Source organism: Sycon ciliatum, chromosome 7, assembly GCF_964019385.1.
Source record: "Sycon ciliatum chromosome 7, ocSycCili1.1, whole genome shotgun sequence".
Classification (NCBI taxonomy): domain Eukaryota; kingdom Metazoa; phylum Porifera; class Calcarea; order Leucosolenida; family Sycettidae; genus Sycon; species Sycon ciliatum.
Window position 1 is genome coordinate 14,655,608 of NC_088649.1, and position 20,000 is coordinate 14,675,607.

Here is a 20,000-nt window from a genome sequence, read left to right on the forward strand (position 1 = left end):
TTTAGAACTGCATACAGTACTTCCTACATTTACGATTGTTCTTCCATGATCCTTGCATGGCGCCACTACACACTGGAGAGTAGCTAGACCAACACTTATTATCAGTAGTCTTCATTGTTTCCAAATACAATACTTGTGCCGCTATGCTTCATTTGTAAGAGGTCCTTGTGCAGTTGTATGGACTTATCTTCACTGCGATATCAGTTTCATGCTCCAATGCTTCCTTTGTAGCACTTGAGCGTGCTGCGAGTAATCAATGGCATTTCCAGGTTGCTTGCTACACTATCACATACATTCTTTAGCTGTTTTGCTGCCTGCTGCTTGTTTCCCGCAATAGACCCCAGCTGAAGCTTCCTAGCTGGCCCCCTTGCCAACGGCCTTGTTAGATTCTGTATAAGTAGTTCTCTAGTTTGTATCTCAAGAGAGAGATCGAAGGAGAGAGATCAGAGATCGGAGAGAGAGTCGTGGTTGAGAGAGAGCAAGTTCACTTTCACTTTGATATAAGATAACCTCCAGGCCGTGCCGGAGTAAGTTCTGATATGTTAGTTGACTGACTGTGGGTAGTAGCCTCCTAGCCTTAGACCACGCACGTTACACACACACACACACTCGACCCCTACACCACCATTGGACCATTGGACGCCCATCGCCAAAGGCGATGATAGCGATGCTACAGCAGAAGTCATAGCAGCTTGTGCTGGGATTGCACCATTCAACAGGTTGCAAGGCTGAAGAATTGACCGCCACTATTCAGCCTGGTCTACACCACACAGCTATGAAGTGGCTTTTTCTGGCCAGTGAATCCCTACTTTTTGGTCTACACCACCACCAACACACACTCCACTTCAACACCACTCCAACACCACCAACACCAACATGCAGTGCCTACAGAGAAGCTCGCCACAAAAAGACGGCGACGGCGGCAGCAGCAGCATGAAACTACTCACGTCTCCGTGCAAGCTAAGGAACGGGTATTGTCCACCACCGAGCACGCCGGGAACTTCCTTCCCGAACCTCTCTCCATTGCGAGTGAAGTAGGCTGTGCCGGTGACTGGCCGGGCAGCTTTTCCAGCCGCTTCATCTACACCACCATTGTCTGCAGCTTCAGCTGCTGCTGCTGCTGTTGGTGTTACATTACAAACATCAAGAAACAAAACAATCATGAGGAGAGCGAATCGTTGTTTTGAAAGGATCGGGAGAGCTTCAAATTCGAATACTCCCGCGGGGAAGTGAACTGCTTGAAAAGAGAAGAAAGAGAAGAAGAATGCCAGACCCACCAGGACTCGAACCCGGGACCTTGCTTGTCATGAGCAATGCTTGTTATGTCCCCTTGCGGACTAACATTCCATTACACTCATGCATTCTTACTGACACACACAAACACTAGCATTTGTAAGACATTCCTCTTGGTCAGGTAAAGTAACAACAACAACCATATACTACACCGTTTGCTACTGACTGCGCATGCTCGCATATGGTTGTTGTTGTTACTTTACCTGACCAAGAGGAATGTCTTACAAATGCTAGTGTTTGTGTGTGTCAGTAAGAATGCATGAGTGTAATGGAATGTTAGTCCGCAAGGGGACATAACAATTTGGCGACGAAGATAAAAGACGAAGATGTCGCGGTCGAAGCTTGAAATATTTGAAAAAGGTGATTTTTCGTGAGTATGTAGAGAGACTCACGTTTTATTTTATCGCCAACAGTATTGGACAAGTCGCAGCTGGGGCAACCGCGGACCAGGAGAGAGCGGCGGACACGCAAAAGGCAGCTGTCCTGATCAGTCAACTCTCTGCTGAGAACTACTCGATTCTGAAGAGTCTTTGCCTGCCGGACAAACCAGCGCAGAAAACGTTTGAGGAACTCGGAGAATTGCTTTCAGAGCACTTCAAGCCTAATGTCAGTGTGTTGGCGGCGACTCATAGATTCCAGAGGATTTGTCAAAAGGATGGAGAGTCAGCAACACAGTATGCAGCTAGACTAAAGCAAGCAGCCATGGACTGTAAGTTTCAGGCGTATTTGGACAGGGCACTCCGAGACCAGTTTGTCAGTGGGTTGAAGTCGATGAGTGTTACGAAGGAGATATTGTCGAAAGCAAAGGAGACCTCAAGTTTGGCGGACATTGTGACGATGGCATCAGCCTATGAAACTGCATCGAGAGAGTCGGAACAATTGACGGCGCAGTCCGTCCACGCCGTTCGTTCGCGCCAGTCGACGAGCAAGCCAACTCCAACTTTCAAGTCGCACGACAAGAAATGTTTTCGGTGTGACAAGGCTGGTCACAAACCGGAAGAGGGCCGCTTCAAGAGTGTGAAGTGTCACGCGTGTGGTACGGTGGGTCACATCGAGAGAGCTTGCCGCAAGAAGAAGTCTGGACAAACCGTCCATCACATCGCGGAAGAAATTGGTGAGTTCGTTCCATGTGCTAGTAAACCCGATGTCACCATGTATAGTGTAAATGCAATGGGGCGACTACCGTACACTGTGTCATTAGATGTAATGGGTACCACTATCCAAATGGAGATTGATACGGGAAGTGCTGTCACGATTCTCAGCAGCGCAGATTTCTTGCAATGCAATGGTGTGCTGAGTAACCTGATGGAATCCAGTATCAACCTTGTGTCCTACTCTGGAGATGTGATTAATTGTCTCGGGGAAGCGGAAATGGAGTTCCGAATGGGCACACAATTGCACACACTATTGGTGAGGGTTACAAATGGAAACCGTCCATCTATTCTGGGCAGAGATGCAATGGCTTTGTTCAAACTCCCCTGGAAATCAATTTTCGAAGTGCACCAGGTCGAAAAGTCTGGCGCTAAATTCATTGAGAAATACCCAGGGTTGTTCGACACCTCAGAAGTGGGAAAGGTGAAAGGCGTGCAGGTGAAATTGCATGTGTCTGATGAGAGCCCTGTTTACCGAAAGGCAAGGCCGGTACCACTGTCAATTCGGGAGAGCTATGTTGAGGCTCTGAATAAATTGGAAGCAGATGGTATAATCGAGAAAGTCACGCATTCAGAATGGGCCTCCCCCACTGTCACGGTAGAGAAATCAGGAGGTGGGTTGAGAATCTGTGGTGACTACAGTGGCACTATCAATCTGCATTCTAAATGCGAGCAATACCCGCTACCCACTCTTGAGGAGCTATTGCACAAATTGGGCCCGGGGTCTAAATTCACGAAGCTGGATTTATCGCAAGCCTACCACCAGCTAGAGATAGCACCTGAATGTCGGAAGTACACCACGATCAATACCATGCAGGGGTTGTATCAGTACAAACGACTCCCTTTTGGTTTTCACAGCGCCGTATCTATTTTCCAACGGGTAATGGAAGAAACCCTTAGCGATTTGCCAGGATGCGGGGGCTACATCGACGATGTGTTGTGTACTGGTCGTGATGAGGAGATCCATGAGAAAATGTGGATCAAGTGCTATCTTGCCTAAATGAGAAAGGATTCAAGCTCAATCCTAAGAAGTTCAGCTACATGGCGGATAAGCTAACGTACCTCGGTCATCAGGTAACCGCGCAGGGAATCGCACCCTCGCCTGATCGAGTGAATGCCTTGAAAGTCGCAAAGCCGCCTAACAACGTGAATGAATTGTACTCTTTTCTGGGTGCGGCAAATTTTCAACGGAAATTTGTACCTCGGTTCGCAGAGATTGCTGCACCACTGTACAACCTGCTCAGGAAAGAAATGAAATGGCAATGGAGCAAGGCAGAGGAAGATGCATTCCAGGCCTTGAAAGATGCAATGTGTGAGCATACGCTATTAGCACACTACGAGGTCAAGAAGCCAGTCACACTCCAGGTGGACGCTTCTCCAATGGGTCTAGGTGCCGTACTATTGCAAAGGCAAAAGAATGGTGATGTTTTGCCGGTTGCTTACGTGTCAAGGAAATTGACACCGGCTGAATCGCGTTATGCACAAATCGAACGGGAAGCCGTAGCTGTGGTTTTCGGTGTTACGAAGTTCCAGAAATACTTGCTAGGGCGCCACTTCACGCTTCAAACCGACCATCAACCACTATTGAAGTTACTGGGAAACAACGAACCAGTTCCTACACTTGCATCAGCTCGCATCAAGAAATGGGCACTAATGCTAGCTGGCTATGATTATGAGATCAAGTATTTGCCAGGCAAGGAAAATGTCTACGCGGATTTCCTGTCTAGGCAACCATGTGAGAATATCAGTCCGTCTGCAGAGGAAATGGTTACGGTTCGTGTCTTGCTAGTGGAGGAAGATACGATAATCAAAGCAGACGTAGTGAAATCGGAAACAGCTCGTGACCCTGAGCTATCTAAGGTGCTCTACTATGTAGTGAATGGTTGGCCTAGCTCAGTACCCCAATCGTTTCGGTCTTACCACAATAAGAGGGATGAGCTGTCTGCGGAAGATGGTATCCTATTGTGGGGACAACGAGTTGTCATACCCAAATCACTAAGAATGGTGTTGCTACGTGATTTGCACACGGAGCACTTTGGCATGGTCAAAACCAAGCAAATGGCACGACGGTACTTATGGTGGCCAAATGTGGATCAAGAGATTGAAATGTTGGTCAAGGCATGTGCTCAATGCCAAGAAAGTGCGAAATGTCCACCTGCCAAGTCGGGAACCTGGTCATGGCCAAACGGTCCTTGGAAACGGGTGCATATCGACTTTGCAGGACCATTCATGGGCAAGATGTTCCTGGTTGTGGTGGATGCATACACAAAGTATCTGGATGTAATTGCAATGTCTAATGCCACGTCTGCAACCACTATTGCGGCTCTGCGGCACGTGTTCTCTGTGTTTGGTCTGCCGGAGCATCTTGTTTCAGATAATGGAACCCAATTCACGAGCGAGGAATTCAAGGCTTTCCTCCGTGCCAACGACATTGTGCACACCCTGACGGCTCCAGGCCATCCGGCTACGAATGGACTTGCTGAGCGCTATGTGGGTGTGTTTAAGCAGAAGTTGAAGGAAATGGGTGCAACGAGCGAACCACTGCAAGCTCGGCTCGACAGGTTTCTGCTAACGTACCGCACGACACCCAACCATGCCGGCAGAACACCTGCGGAGATGATGTTTGGACGCCAGCCACGCACGCGGCTCAGTGCTCTGCGTCCCTCGCAGGTACGTCAACAAGCAAAGGCTTATGAGGACGGCAATTGTGAAAAGCCAGCGTTCACAGAGAGTGACTCTGTGTTTGCGCTCAATTTCGGCAAAGGTAATCGTTGGGTCCCGGACGAATTGTGCGTGTCCTCAGTGACTACAACTATGAAGTACAAGTGGGTGATGTGTTGTGGAAGCGTCACCGAGATCAGTTGCGTCTACGGTCAGTTCCGGCAAGCTTGAGTGCATCGCTGCCAGAACCACTGTTGGATACAATCGATCAGACGTCACCGTCACCAGTGCTGTCAGACGTAGCAGAGTCGTCACTGGCCAGTGATTTTCCGGCTAGCGTCTCGCCACAGTCTGCTACTGTACAAGTTGAGGCGGATCCTCCTTGTGAGCAGTCTGCTCCTGAAGTTGGTTTACCACAGGTTGAGAATACTCCCTGTGAAACCACTGTTAGACGTTCGTCTCGGCGTAGTGTTCGTCCGGATAGACTGATTGAACAGTTTTGAGCCGTTCCTGATATGTCATTGCTGGACTGTTTAGCGAACTAGTAATTATTACCATGTACAATAGTGTGCAAGATCCTTGGTATTGCTAATATTGACTGACGGATTCCTGCGTCAGATTATGTTATTGTAGTGCTGTGTCAAAGTTTAAGAATTCACGTACGGTGGATTGATGAACTTATTTTATGTGTTTCTTCAACGATTTTTGAGGTATTTAATTGTGGTAGAATATTCCCTGGAACATTCTTGAAAGGGGGCAGTTGTTGTGTATGCAAGTTAGTCATTATATATCTACTACACCGTTTGCTACTGACTGCGCATGCTCGCATATGGTTGTTGTTGTTACTTTACCTGACCAAGAGGAATGTCTTACAAATGCTAGTGTTTGTGTGTGTCAGTAAGAATGCATGAGTGTAATGGAATGTTAGTCCGCAAGGGGACATAACACTCACTGAAATCAGCTCACTGAAATCAGCTCACTGAAATCAGCTCACTGAAATCAGCTCACTGAAATCAGCTCACTGAAATCAGCTCACTGAAATCAGCTCACTGAAATCAGCTCACTGAAATCAGCTCACTGAAATCAGCTCACTGAAACCAGCTCACTGAAACCAGCTCACTGAAATCAGCTCACTGAAATCAGCTCACTGAAATCAGCTCACTGAAACCAGCTCACTGAAATCAGCTCACTGAAATCAGCTCACTGAAATCAGCTCACTGAAATCAGCTCACTGAAATCAGCTCACTGAAACCAGCTCACTGAAACCAGCTCACTGAAATCAGCTCACTGAAATCAGCTCACTGAAACCAGCTCACTGAAATCAGCTCACTGAAATCAGCTCACTGAAATCAGCTCACTGAAATCAGCTCACTGAAATCAGCTCACTGAAATCAGCTCACTGAAATCAGCTGACTGAAACCAGCTCACTGAAATCAGCTCACTGAAATCAGCTCACTGAAATCAGCTCACTGAAATCAGCTCACTGAAATCAGCTCACTGAAATCAGCTCACTGAAATCAGCTCACTGAAATCAGCTGACTGAAATCAGCTGACTGACATCCAAGCTTAAATGCAAAACGGGCACCCTGAACCAGGTACTATTATTTTATAGAACTGCACTTGCGGATAAAACCAGGATTGAAATTGCACAGCTGAACGCTGTGAACCAGTTCCCTGGACACATCACTTTATTTGTACAAGTATAAGGCAAGTCACATGACTGGCATGCGTACCTAAGTCACATGACTGGCATACGTACCCAAGACACATGATTGGCATGCGTACCCAAGACACATGATTGGCATGCGTACCCAAGACACATGACTGGCATGCGTACCTAAACATGTGGGACATGATACGTGTTAGATTACTAGGACATTAGAGCCTTTGACATTGGAAAACGTTTGGCTTGCATATTCCAGATGTGGTGGAGCAATGTGTCACGTGCATGAAGTACGGCACAGTCAGATTGTCAAAAAGTATTCTTTTTAGACCAATAGTGGTATATACATGTATGACTATTGAGGATAGAAAATATTCACGATACTTTTCCCAGACGTTTCGTTGTTCTGAACAACATGGTCAGTCGCTTGTCCACCAACTCTTTTAGTCACTGTGTTGTCAGTAGAAGGGTGACTCTAGCACATTCTGGCTCACCAGTAACTTGGTTAACCCCTTGAGAGCGCTGGGCTGTTTGTCAGACGATGACTGACTGTGAATCGTTGGTCTTGCTTTCGTGGGTATGTGGATGTGCGGGTGTGCGTGTGTGTATGTGTGTGTGTATGCATGGGCGCGTGTGTGTGTGGGTGTGTTTTCTGCGTGTATTTTTGTTCCACTTGTTACTGAACAGCGGCAGTAAGATGTCCGTATTACCCATCAACTATCATCAAATACTTCCCAGTGGAGATGACATTTGCTGATGCAACTGATCACTGCCAGAAGATGAAGGCAAAGATAGCGTCTAGAACTTTCTGTGTAAAAGACTTTCTGCAAACGACAGGTAGCAATCCGGTGGCCTGGTTGTCATGGAAACTCGGGAGTCTTCAATATGCAAGTGACGAGTTGCCATACAGTGTCACATCTCTGCCTGCAATTAAGCACAAGGTCGTGTGTGAAATCGTACCGGGTAAGTAATCGGACACGTCCCGTTTCTTCAAAAGCCGAGAAACTGTAACAATGCGTGTGTGTGTGTGTGTGTGTGTGTGTGTGTGTGTATTTGTGTGTGCGTGTGTGAGTTTGTGTACGTGCTTACTTCCTCGTTTGATCATTTGTTCATTTCTTTGCATAGAGGGCCGCAGTTTTTGTCAGGAAACTAGAGCTCACATTGGTTTGTACGCCAATATGGCCTCATTGACACAGGCAAAGGACCAATGCAAGCGTCTAGGAGGACGGCTACCCGCTGGCAATCAAGAGGCAGTCTGCGTAAAGTACGCCCTGACGACAGTAAAGGCTGATTCTCCAGCTTACCGAACCAAACCGTGGGTGCAAAACCATGACGAAGATCCACTCTATCACACCGCTGAGAGCATGTATACTCTGTATGAGAGTAACAAACAGAGAAGGCAGAAGGATGAGCACAACACTGTGGCATGTGCCTTCAATCTCAGTAAGCCAATCCCGTTTTATATTGTATTGTTTGGTTTTGGTTTGGTTTGTTTTTATTATTTCAGCTCGTTGCGTCAACAGGACAAAGTCCAAATATCAAGTGGGATGAACGAAAAGAGAAAGTAAAACAGAGCAGAAATGAAGAAGCAACTGGAAGGAAAGAAAACTGAGAAGGAATGTAGACTGGGCGGATTCATGAGCCATTACTAGAGTGGGGCAAGACATGAACAGAAGGGCCAATTGCTGGGTGCGTCAATATTCATGTTTAAAAAACAGAAGCCTTATTTTATTGGTGAATCCCTGGTTCGAGTCCTGGCCTGGTGGTGACAGTCAATTCTTTCTTCAGACTTTTTCCGTTTGTGTTTTTCCCTCAAACCAGTGAACACATTATGTAGTGTGTGAACAATTATTTCAAAGGAAAAATTCAAAAATTCAAATTCCCTGCCTTTTGCAGGAGGTCACCACGGATACATTGAGTTGAGCAAAGATTGACCAGCACTATGTGAACAGGGTCACAGCTAGCAAGAAACTTCATGGTAACCCACGTGCAGGTGTTTGCAAATCGTGTGAATGGCACATTAAAAGGGAAGTTAAGCCTAAAATGAAATTTTCACCAGTTGTAGTCTTCAGGGGCGCTGAGTCGAATGGTCTAGTCCGAGGAAGCTGAGACGCTCTCTTCCTCCTTTAGTCCCAATCGAACTCGCGCAATTCCACCAAAACTGGGTGAGTGCGCTCTACTAGATGGGGATTTGTATGCAAAATGTCACTAAACCGACATTTCGTTCTTATAAAAGCAGGGATGACCACGATTGGCCCATGTGTTGTAGTCTTTTGGACTCTGGTTACGTGCTCATACGTACACCAGTCACCTGGTCATCGTGCCTGCAGGGTTTAACTTACAGCCTATTTGGGTGCATTCCTGTCACTCGAGTTGAAGTCGAGTTGAACCTTGGTGTGAAAGTTGTCGCCTGTCTACTGGCGCAGTGACCTAAGTTGAATTGACGACGATTTCGTTGTTTTTCATTCTTTTTGTCTCCGTCTTTTTCTCAGTTTTCTCCACCATGGCTGGTTAAACTCACCAGCATCACATGGTTGTTGGCACAATCTCATCATGATTGTGAAAAAATAATTATGACAAACTAAAACATAAGAAAGGGTTCGCTCCCCACACCAGAGCTCGTGCTATTCCGCCGACTTTCTTAAAAATCTTCGCCGAAGTCGCAACCACTAAACTAAAACATGTCATTTAAATAACCGACGAGGAGACAATAGACGTGTAATAGCAATGAATAGATCCAATTAAGCACTCATAACCATGTATAAGATAATAATTATTATTATTAAAATGACAAATTCCAAAACGTTTTCTCGTGGCTATCATCACTGGAATATCGTCACATGGCAAGAATCACTAATGCAACCAGTTACCAGTTATGAGTATATGCATATAGCTAGAATAGTATGAAAAGGAGCGTGAGAATACAGCAGCTCGTGGTTACGCATAACGTAGTGTGTATTTATGCAGTGGATGTGAGAATGGTAGATAAATGTTGCAGCTGTGGGCGCGTGTGGACAAAAGTGGTGAGTGCGTATTATTTGAGGAGTGTGAGTGCTACAACATTTTCGCACCAAACCAGGAAATAATACACCCACCATTTTGTTCACGCCTGCTCACAGCTGCGACATTCATCTACTGCTATTGTCAGATCTCTTATAACCGCACACATCCGTTTTCCACAAAAAATATCCAGATAGGCGAGGTAACCGGATAATCGACCACACATACTGTATGTATGCATGGCATATGCTGTAAATCAGTAACCAACGATTTTTTTTCCGGATGGCGAGGGATCCAGATTAATGTGGAACGGAAAAGCGAGGTCTGACTGTACCATTCTCAGATCCACAGCATAAGTTCACACTACCCGTGTTATGCATAACCGTGAGCTGATGCATTCTCACGCTCCTTATCATATTCTAGCTATATACTAGTAACTGGCTGTTTTAGTGATTCTTACCATGTGACGATATTCCACTGATGATGGTCACGAGAAGACGTTCTGGAATTTTTTTCATTTTTATGATTGTTTTATACATGTACATGGTTATGAGTGCACAATTTGTTTTATTCATTGCTATTTTACGACTATTGTCTCCTCGTCGGTTATTTAAAATGAAAAATTCCAGAAGGCTTTCTTGGACGGGATGCGCACTCTCCACAATCCTCCCATATTTATGTACAAACTAATTTCAGATGTTTTTGAAGTGGTCTTATTAAGGGTTGGGAGATTGGAAATAGGAATTTTTAGTCCTCAAAATACTATGAATGACAGGGGGCAAAAGACCAGGCTAGACGAGCTGAACAGCAGCTATGGAATTTACAGGTACTATAGGTATAGCATTTGTCACAGCATTGTCTTTCTCCACACTGTCTAAGGTATGACTGGCATGTGCCGAAATAGCCGGAAACAGAATAGCGTCCAAAATGTGTGATCTTACAGTTCTGCGCAATATTACAGGCGTAGGGCCCATAGAGTTGAAGCATTGTTGCAAGCTCGCCTCCTCATATACACGTATCTACTTTTTTTAAATTCTCTATTCTCACAATGGCACCATCGCCAATAAGAGATTTTTTTGCATTGTATTATATTTAAGGATTTCCCAAAGGCTTTTGGCCTGTCGAGGGGATCTCCTGCAAGAAGAATGAAATGACAACTTTATGCAGAGGGAGCAGTTAATCGAGGATAGGCTAAGGAAATAGATCGAGGCATACAACACCTGGTAATTAAGGAGTTGGGATACCGTCAGTGTAAAGAATATATCGGCGAAAATGCTGATAGAGAGAATGCTTGAATTCGGGGAGGCTGGTTATAGAGGTGAGAGAAGGCGGTAGGCAATTCCATAGCACTGCAGCTTTGTTGGAAAAGAGGGAAGAAAAACACACACCGTGATAATTGATGTTAAGTTTGCTTGGTCTTCTTGGACTTGAAGACAGTGAAAGGTGAAAATGTTGGAGGTGTTCTGGAGATGTTATGTATAAGTTTAAATAGAGTAACAAGAGCTGATACTTGTCTGCGAAAGTGCAAGGACTCTAAGTCACAAAGGGCATTTCACTGGGATTTCGTTTCGCGTCTATCTACATTGACTTTTTTACATAGCAAATACTTCCTAGCTACTCTGGCTTGTAAAATATTTAAACGCTCCAGCTCAGCTTTGGTAATGGCATAGGACCAGGCCGAGGTGGCGTGTTCCAGGACGGGTCTGACAAAACCTTTATATAGAAGTAGAAAGGCTGTGGGGGAAAGACTCCGTCCCATGAAGCATAGCAGATTAACACGACGTTGGAAGGTTTTCAGGATAGTGTGAAGGTGGATGGTGTTGGACTGGTCGGGTGTTAAATACACTCCAAGATGCTTCGCAGCTTCAGCGATGGTGATAGCTTGGGAAGAGAGCTGGATAGGGTGGTCGTTACTGTAGTTACGGATCTGAGTCGTTTTGGCTGGTGAGAACTCTCCACCGACATTGTTGGCCCATAGTTGGCAGGCAGAAAGGTCGCTCTCTAGACGAGATTGGTTCCACTGCAGGGAATTCTTGTTATCATGTACATACAGGAGAGTGACATCGTCAGCAAATAAGTATGGGGTGCAGTAGGTGATTGATGAGGGCAGGGAATTAGCAAATAATAAGAAGAGGGTTAGAGCAAGATGCGATCCCTGCGGGACTCCACAGGTGAGGACCTTGGCCTCCGAATATTGTCCTTCCAACCTCACAGACAGCTTCCGCTCAGATAAGAAGCTTCGGAGCCAGTCGACTGCTGGCCTATCAGCAATTCCTTCAAATGCATTTAGCAATGCTTGTGCAGTGATCCACACGATCAAAAGCTTTCTTAAAGTCGAGGAAAACACAGTCGAACTTCAGCTTCTTGTCATTGCACTCAGCCATTTGATGTGTCAGCAAGAGCAATGATAATATTTGTATTGTATTGTATTTTATTATTTTACTTGGGCATTCCCAACAGACCCTAAGGTCTTCTTACAGGGTGCCCAAGATGAATGAATTTGTTAAGTTCCCGTCGAAATGAGTAGGGGATATGATTTGTGCGAAGGGATTCGGGAAGCGCATTAAAGCGATCAGCACCAAGGAATGAAATAGATTTGTATCCAGCTTGAGTTTGCACAATGGGTAAGGAAAGGGAAGAATTCACTGGGCCGCACGTGACCCTATCTGTGTGAGCGCAGTCACGGCGAAGGGAGAACATGTCAGAGAGGAGTGAACTGCAGATATTGTGGATGCAACGGAACACGAAGAATATGGACTTAGTATGATATCTTTTGTCTAAGCTAATTATGTGGTACCGCTCAAGCAAGTATGATGTCCGCGTGAATGTGTCATGCTCAAATATGCATCTAAGTGCTCTCTTACTTATGCATAGCAGCTGATCTCTCACGTTGTCAGCGAGGCAGTGGACGCAGGCAGTGCTGGCGTACTCGAGCTTGCTCTGGACTACTGACAAGTAGAACTGCCTTCTGGCCTGCACAGCAAGGTTCTTCCTTCCACCTAGTTTCTTTCCGATGTCTTCCCTGAGGGAGTTAACGTGGGCACTGAAACTTAAAGTTGAATCGAAAGTCAGTCCTAGATACTTAAAGGGGAAGTATACCCTAAAATCAAATTTTCACCAGTTGTAGTCTTCGGGGTGCTGAGTCGAATGGTCTTGGTCCGAGGAAGCTGAGACGCTCCCTTCCTACTTGAATCCCAATCGAACTCGCGCACTTCCACCGAAACTGGGTGACTGCGCCCTACTAGATGGGGATTTGTATGCAAAATGTCACTAAAAGCGCCATTTCGTTCTTATAAAAGCACGGATGACCGCGATTGGCCCATATGTTGTAGTCTTTTGGACGCTGAGTCGACTGGTTTTGGTCCGAAAAGGCTGCGATGCAGCGTTCCTCCTTTATTCCCAATCGAACATGGTTGAACAAGCGGTCACGTGCTCCTGCGTACGCCAGTCACCTGGTCACCGTGCCTGCAGGGTACAACTTACTAGCCTGTTTGACCTTTTTTGGGTGCAGTCCTGTCACTCGAGTTGAACTCGAGTTGAACCTTGGTGTGAAAGTTCTCGCCTGCTGGCGCGGTGACCAGGTGATTTGGGCACCCAGGAGCACGTGACCGCTTGTTCAACCATGTTCGATTGGGAATAAAGGAGGAACGCTGCATCGCAGCCTTTTCGGACCAAAACCAGTCGACTCAGCGTCCAAAAGACTACAACATATGGGCCAATCGCGGTCATCCGTGCTTTTATAAGAACGAAATGGCGCTTTTAGTGACATTTTGCATACAAATCCCCATCTAGTAGGGCGCAGTCACCCAGTTTCGGTGGAAGTGCGCGAGTTCGATTGGGATTCAAGTAGGAAGGGAGCGTCGCAGCTTCCTCGGACCAAGACCATTCGACTCAGCACCCAGAAGACTACAACTGGTGAAAATTTGATTTTAGGGTATACTTCCCCTTTAACTTCGTCAGACGGAGCAATAACAGTCGAACCACAGACAGTGCTCAGGTTAGGTGGAGGATGTGAGCGTCTGCTGTGGATCAGTAGTACTTGGCTCTTGCTGGAGTTCAGGAGCAGGCCGCGATCTGTGAGGTGCTGCTTCACCACTGAAAAAATCTTCTTCTTAGTAAGGCATGAGAATTCGTGGACACTTTCCAGAGGCATACAGGGTGGTTTCGTCTGCATAAAGAAGGCATTGGGAACGCAATGGCAGAGTGGGGACAAGTCGAGTGTAGATGAGGAAGAGGGTAGGGCCTAGGACGGAACCCTGGGAACGCCCCTAGTGCAGGTTCTACAGTCACTTGTGGTTCCGTTCACTTCTATGCGTTGCTGTCGGTGAGACAGATACGACTTGAACCACTCAAGAGCATTTCCACGGATCTTCAGACTGTGAAGGTCATCTATTGGCGTTTGGTGGTGGACGCGGTCAAAGGCTTTGCTCATATCAAGCAGCAGTACGGTCGTATAGTCTCCGGTATCCATGCTTCTCCGCCAGTTATTGATGGCAAGTGTTAAAAGGTCCTCAGTACTGTGGTTCCGCCTGTATGCAAACTGTTCATTTTGAATTGCTCCGTGTGTGATGTCCCGGTGGTCGTGAAGCTGCTGGAGCACTAGCGATTCCAAGACTTTGGAGATAATGGGCAGTAGCGAGACTGGGCGATAGTTGGAACTGTCGTAGGGGTCGCCTTTCTTAAATACTGGACACACAGACGCTAGTTTGTAGGCTGACGGTACCTTTCCGCTAGGCAATGACTGGTTGAAGATGGAAGTTAAGGAATTGGCCAGCTTGGCGGCATGGTGTTTCAAAATGTAAGCTGGTATGCCGTCTGATCCAGATGCTTTCGTGGTATTCAATCGTTCGAGAATCTTCCTTATTGCTGCTGTTGTAACTGGTTGGAACTCGAGAAGGCAATTGTCTAAACAGTCAACCGCCGGAGTGTCTGGGGTCGTAAGAGCAGCGCGGTGTTCATCGTGGACGATATTGCCTAGGGTGTCTGACAAAGATGAGAGGGAGGCTTTCGGTGTGGGGTGGGAATTTCTCCTTCAAGAGGAGATTATGATAAAGTGAGATGCTGTGACTAGACTGAAAGTGTGAGTGGGGCTGTGTGTTATGCAGTTGGAAAGTAATTGAGGTCTCTTTGAATATTACAAGTATGGGAGAGGGTGACCGCTGCAGGCGCAGATTGAGTTAATCAGCAGTGATTAGATTTCTTGTTTGAAAGCAGGTCGAAAGGGAACATCACGAGTGCTAACAGGGAGGGCATTTTGTATTCTAGGGACTTGTACAGGGTGGGTCTTTGCAGTGGTCGGTTCTGGTGTGTGTGGGAGGTGCCATGTGCAGGTGAGTCGAAGGCTATAGTGGGGCTTAACTTGAGTGGGGTATTGAGCATGCGTACATCTACGTGTTGTGGGCATATTGGTATTTTATGGAGTGTGCAAACTACCTATTTGCTTGCGTGTTTGATTGTTTGTTTGCCAGTTTGTTTGTTTACTCCTGCCTGCCTACTTCCTGCCAGCTAACCCTCCCAAATGTGTGCATGTGTGTCTGTTTGCCAGGGGAATACTTCTGCGAACGGTCCTCTGGTGCATATGGAGCATCTATGGTTCACTATCCGGACACATCACTGGACAACATCTACAAAATCCAAACTTCCTGCTTAGCAAAAGGAGGTCGAGCTGCAACCAACGATGAAAGTCACTGCATTGCGGAGTTTAGGGAAATAATTTACAAAGAGACAGGTCACTGGGAAGAAAATCTGGTGAACCAGGTGTGCGTTTTCGGTCCGTGTGAGTTGATCTGTCAATAAATCCTTCTTGCACTGTTTTGTTTTTGTATTGATGGATCCTACACGTGCTTTTGCCAAAATGATAGGTTTCTTTGTCTCTTGGGAACTGGTCGTTTATATATTCTTTAATTGCAACATCTCAACTTCATGGCGCAGTGGAAACACTGGCCAATATGAAAAGAGTGGGTGTTAGCCAACCAAAGCTGATTGTTTGAATTTTGAATTCTTTATTCTCACGATGGCACCATCGCGAATAAGAGATATATTGATGAGAAGGTGAGATTGTGGGTTAAGCAGTTGGAAAGTGATTTACATCACTTTGAACTTTACAAGTATGGGAGAGGGTTGTTGTTGTTGTTGTTGTTGTTGTTGTTGTTGTTGTTGTTTTTGATATTGCGTTTATTTTTATTCGGTATTCAAACTGGCAAGTATGCCTAATTACAGGAATGCGAATACTTGAGAGAGATAAGGAAGAATAGAAAAAGAGCAATCGACCTTATGCCATTTGTAAAGATCCACGAAATCACTTAGAATCCCGTAGACTCGGTAGGGTGTTCATTGTGTGCTATGCATGCGCGTTTGACCTTTTTAGCGTCGTAATTCAATGACCAGCAATCGCTTTTCCAGCTTCTTCACTTTGGTTAGAACTAATGACTAGCTTGTTCTTTGTCAGAAAAAGGTTTTCGTATGAAATGCTTTCAGGTCCCATTTCTTAGTGGAAATAGCAGAAAACACAATAGGGTCCTGCACATTCAACACCCTACCGGGTCAACGGGATTCTACGGAATTTCGTGGATCTCTACAAATGACATAAGGTCCATAGGGCTACATCGTAGAGAGAGCAGGTTTTTGAGGAACATCAAAATGAGTACTTGTGATCATGAGTAAAGGGTATGGCTGCCAGTTTGATCTGGGTTAGGCAGTGGGTACCACGAACAGCTGCAGGCAGCGAGTTCCACTCAGTTGTGGCAGCGGAACCAAACTGGGTTGTTCCAGATCGGGTCCTAGCTTTCGGCAGCTGAAGGCCATCTTCAGTCTGCATGCGAGTTCTGCTTCCCGTTGGGGGGGGGGGGGGCTAGTGCCACCGTGGTGGACCTGCCTTGTCATGAGTGCACCTCCATACTAACGTAACAGCTTTCTGGCGGTGTGTCTCACTAATCCGGAACAGGCCCATTTGCACTAGGGGCGGGTGAGCGGACGTGCACTGCCCGGGCAGCACGGTTCTGGAGATTCCGCATTGTCCCCGTAACTATGGAAAAGACGTCAAATCAAAGATAGCTGGCCACCTTACTCAAATAGGGCTTTCAACTGCAAGATCGTGACGTGAAGCAACTTTGAAGAATGTGTATGTATGCGAAGTGTATCGGGGGAATGCATGCAGGGCTATAGTGCAGGTTCGAATCCCATGTTAGGCAGAGCCAAGGAACATACTTCATGATCGTCCTTTTTTCAGAAGAAAAATGGGAGGGTAGGCAGACTTTTATTTTCTCATTGTAAATGACTCTTGCCATCTTATTCGAATAGAGGTTTCAACAACAATATCATAAAGTGAAGCAACTTTGAAGAATGTGTATGTGTGCGAAGAGTATCGGGGGAAAGCATGCAGGGCGATAGTGCGAGTTCCAATCCCATGGTAGGTTAAGTCAGGGAATACATGTACTTCATGATCGTCCTGTTTTTCAGTAACAAATGGGGAGACTCACTCACTGCCGGGAGAGTGAGCGGATTTTTCATCATTGTATTGCAAAACCGTTTCCATCCATTCGAATAACATGCATGATGACCTAGCCAAAAAAGCATATCGCTGGCCCTGAGCTTTCAAGCTCTCTCTTTAGGGGATGTGAGGGAAATAAAATGTAGCAATGTTATTTCTTTTCAGCTTCGAGTAAATTTGAATAGTTGTGATTATAACCGCAATCAATGAAACGAGCTGAACCGACATTTGTGTACTTTATTCATGCAATGTAAAGCGGTGTCGGATGTCGGTTCAGCTCGTTTTATTGATTGCGGTTATCGAATTATTGTCTCCTTGCCGTTTGTTTAAGTTGTGATTATGGCTCGACTAAAATGGTAAACAAGGCATTATTTTGTAGGCGTCTAAAAAAGCGTAAATCGTGGTGAATAATGCAGTATGTGCGGAGAAAACGAGCATTCTAATAGATTTGAGCGGCATTTGGAGTCTCACAGTGGAAAATATCGGGAAATGCCGGCGTTGTGGCAACAACCGGCTACACTCATGAGGTAGGGCCAACCATCCTGGGGTCTGAAATGTGTGAAGCTGGACACTAGTTTGAATGTCATCCTTTGTACTGGATTGTGGATGACTTCGTGTAGGCACGTAACACTTTTAAGCACTTTTAAATGTAGCAATGTACTCAGGTTGCACAAATAACGAAACAAAGATTTGCAAGGAGGGCCATGTTTTACAGAAAACATAGAGGGCAATGGAGGGGACGCGAAGTGAACATCGAACAACTGATAAGTGGTTTCTTGCCGTTCCTCAGGCTCCGATGATAGCGTTTCTAGGCTAGGGGCGATACTGATACCCGTGCCGATGTAGAAGCAGATCGTTTGCTGGAGGAATAGCTACAAGCATAAAGCGATAAATGTAGTTCTAACGAACTGCCTGTGCCGATTCCAGCCGAGCTGGCTTATAAAAGATTGGAATTACTCATGGATTCAGCACAAAATCAATATGAGCAGTCTGCAGCAGCGCGTGCCTGAGCCGTTCCTGCTGAAACATGTAAAGTTAGGTGTGGACAGCTGTACACTAAATACAGCAGTCAAGTGGCATCAACAGAGAGGAGTAGTCTTGTGACAAACCATTTTGTTTACGGAACACCACAAGGAGAAGAAGACCGTCCAAGGAAAGGAATATTAGTGCAGTAACATAATCTGGCCATATATATTTTTGGCTTTCTGCAAATAAAAGGGATCTTAATATCGAGGTCGACTTGGAGGAACTGGCCTAATGTCTCCTGATTCGGATGAAGAGATTATTCACAGAGTCAACGCAGTGACAGGTTGTCTGCTGGCAGGACTACCACTTGCCACAAAACACTTCATTCCAATGAACGCTAACATGGTTTACACCTCTCACTCCCTGGATAATGTCGGGAAAGGATTTGATACACCCACTATTCATCCATAGCCCATCATCAAAATTGCAGGGGTGAGCAGCCTCCGGAGAATCGATTATATCTTTTAGGTGATGGATACTGCCCGCCAGAGTCTGCTGCCCGGTTCCACCGGGCCACAGTCTCCTTTGAGAGCCGGCTCTGCAACAAGCTCACGTCTGGGTCACTTACGGACAAAAGGTGGTGGACTACGGTGAAGCAAGCTGCTGGTCTGAACCGTGCAAGTGAGGTCCAGTTACTTGTGGACCAAAGTAAGAGGGAGTTCCACTCCAGCGATGACAAAGCCAACTGCTTAGCAAGATACTTTGCCACGAAGTGTAGTCTGGGAGATGGTGACATATCTCCAGACTCACTCCCTCCCAGTGCTCAACCTTTACACGGCAGCCTAGAACGTATCCATTTTCGAATGTCTGATGTCCAGCGACGGCTAGCCAGGCTCAACCCTTGCAAAGCCACTGGCCCTGATGGCCTTCCAACTCGGGTCCTGAAGGAATGCTCTCGTGAGCTGGCCCCAGCAGTCACCAAGCTCTTCGAACTGTCCTTCCGATGTGGAATCCCGCCATGTAGCTGGAAGTTGGCGCATGTCGTGCCAGTGTTAAAAAAAGAACTCCAAATCTCATCCGGCCAACTACCGCCCAGTGTCTCTGCTCTTGATCCTCTCCAAGGTAATGGAAGGCATCGTCAACTCGCAGGTGGTGAACCATCTTGAGCGGAACCGACTGCTTCCTGACAGCCAGTATGGATTCCGTAGAGGCAGGGGAACTGCTGATGTCCTGACAGCCCTGCAGAACGAATGGGTCCAGGTTGTTGCAAACGGTGGATCTGCTCAAGTGATAGCTGTGGATATAGCTGGTGCGTTCGATCGTGTGTCGCACACCGGTCTCCTGTACAAGGCAGAACGGGCTGGCATCAGGGGTACACTACTGACTTGGCTTCAGGACTACCTACATAGCGGCCAACTGAAAGTTGTGGTCAGCAGTCAAGCTTCATCTGCTCAGTATCACCGCGGGAGTACCTCAGGGAAGTATCCTCGGGCCGACTTTATTTCTTATCTACGTCAGCGACATCGACCAATGTCTTACCCCCGGAAGGCGCCTTAGGTCCTTTGCTGATGACACCACGCTATACAGCCTGTTACAACCAGAAACTGCTGCTCCCCACAATGCCTCCTTACAAGATGCCCTACATGGCCTTCAAGAGTGGGGTGAGCGGTGGCGGGTGACATTTGAGCCTTCCAAGTCACAGCAGCTACTATGCACACGATCCTTGGATCGAGCCACTCCAGGCATCTCATTTGGTGGTGCCGACATTGCCCAGGCA

At 46.5% G+C, this 20,000-nt stretch overlaps 3 protein-coding genes across 3 annotated transcripts in view; 2 read left to right on the plus strand and 1 right to left on the minus strand.

Annotated features, from left to right (window-relative positions):
* The window catches only part of LOC135821073 (uncharacterized), a 46,363-nt gene extending 45,185 nt beyond the window's left edge, over positions 1–1,178 (minus strand). Inside the window, exon 1 of the mRNA XM_065334137.1 lies at positions 948–1,178. Within this exon, the coding sequence (XP_065190209.1) occupies positions 948–1,163 (216 nt within the window). The 5' untranslated portion in view covers positions 1,164–1,178. The remainder of the gene's footprint in view (positions 1–947) is intronic.
* Positions 1,179–1,995: 817 nt separating this feature from the next.
* On the plus strand, positions 1,996–3,444 carry LOC135821632 (uncharacterized protein K02A2.6-like). The gene has a single exon (XM_065334629.1). The coding sequence runs from the start codon at positions 1,996–1,998 to the stop codon at positions 3,442–3,444; it is 1,449 nt and encodes a 482-aa protein (XP_065190701.1).
* A 4,472-nt stretch (positions 3,445–7,916) lies between these two features.
* The window catches only part of LOC135821633 (uncharacterized), a 19,524-nt gene continuing 7,440 nt past the window's right edge, over positions 7,917–20,000 (plus strand). The window contains exons 1-2 of the mRNA XM_065334630.1: positions 7,917–8,211; positions 15,314–15,544. Of these exons, the coding sequence (XP_065190702.1) occupies positions 7,947–8,211; positions 15,314–15,544 (496 nt within the window). The 5' untranslated portion in view covers positions 7,917–7,946. The remainder of the gene's footprint in view (positions 8,212–15,313; positions 15,545–20,000) is intronic.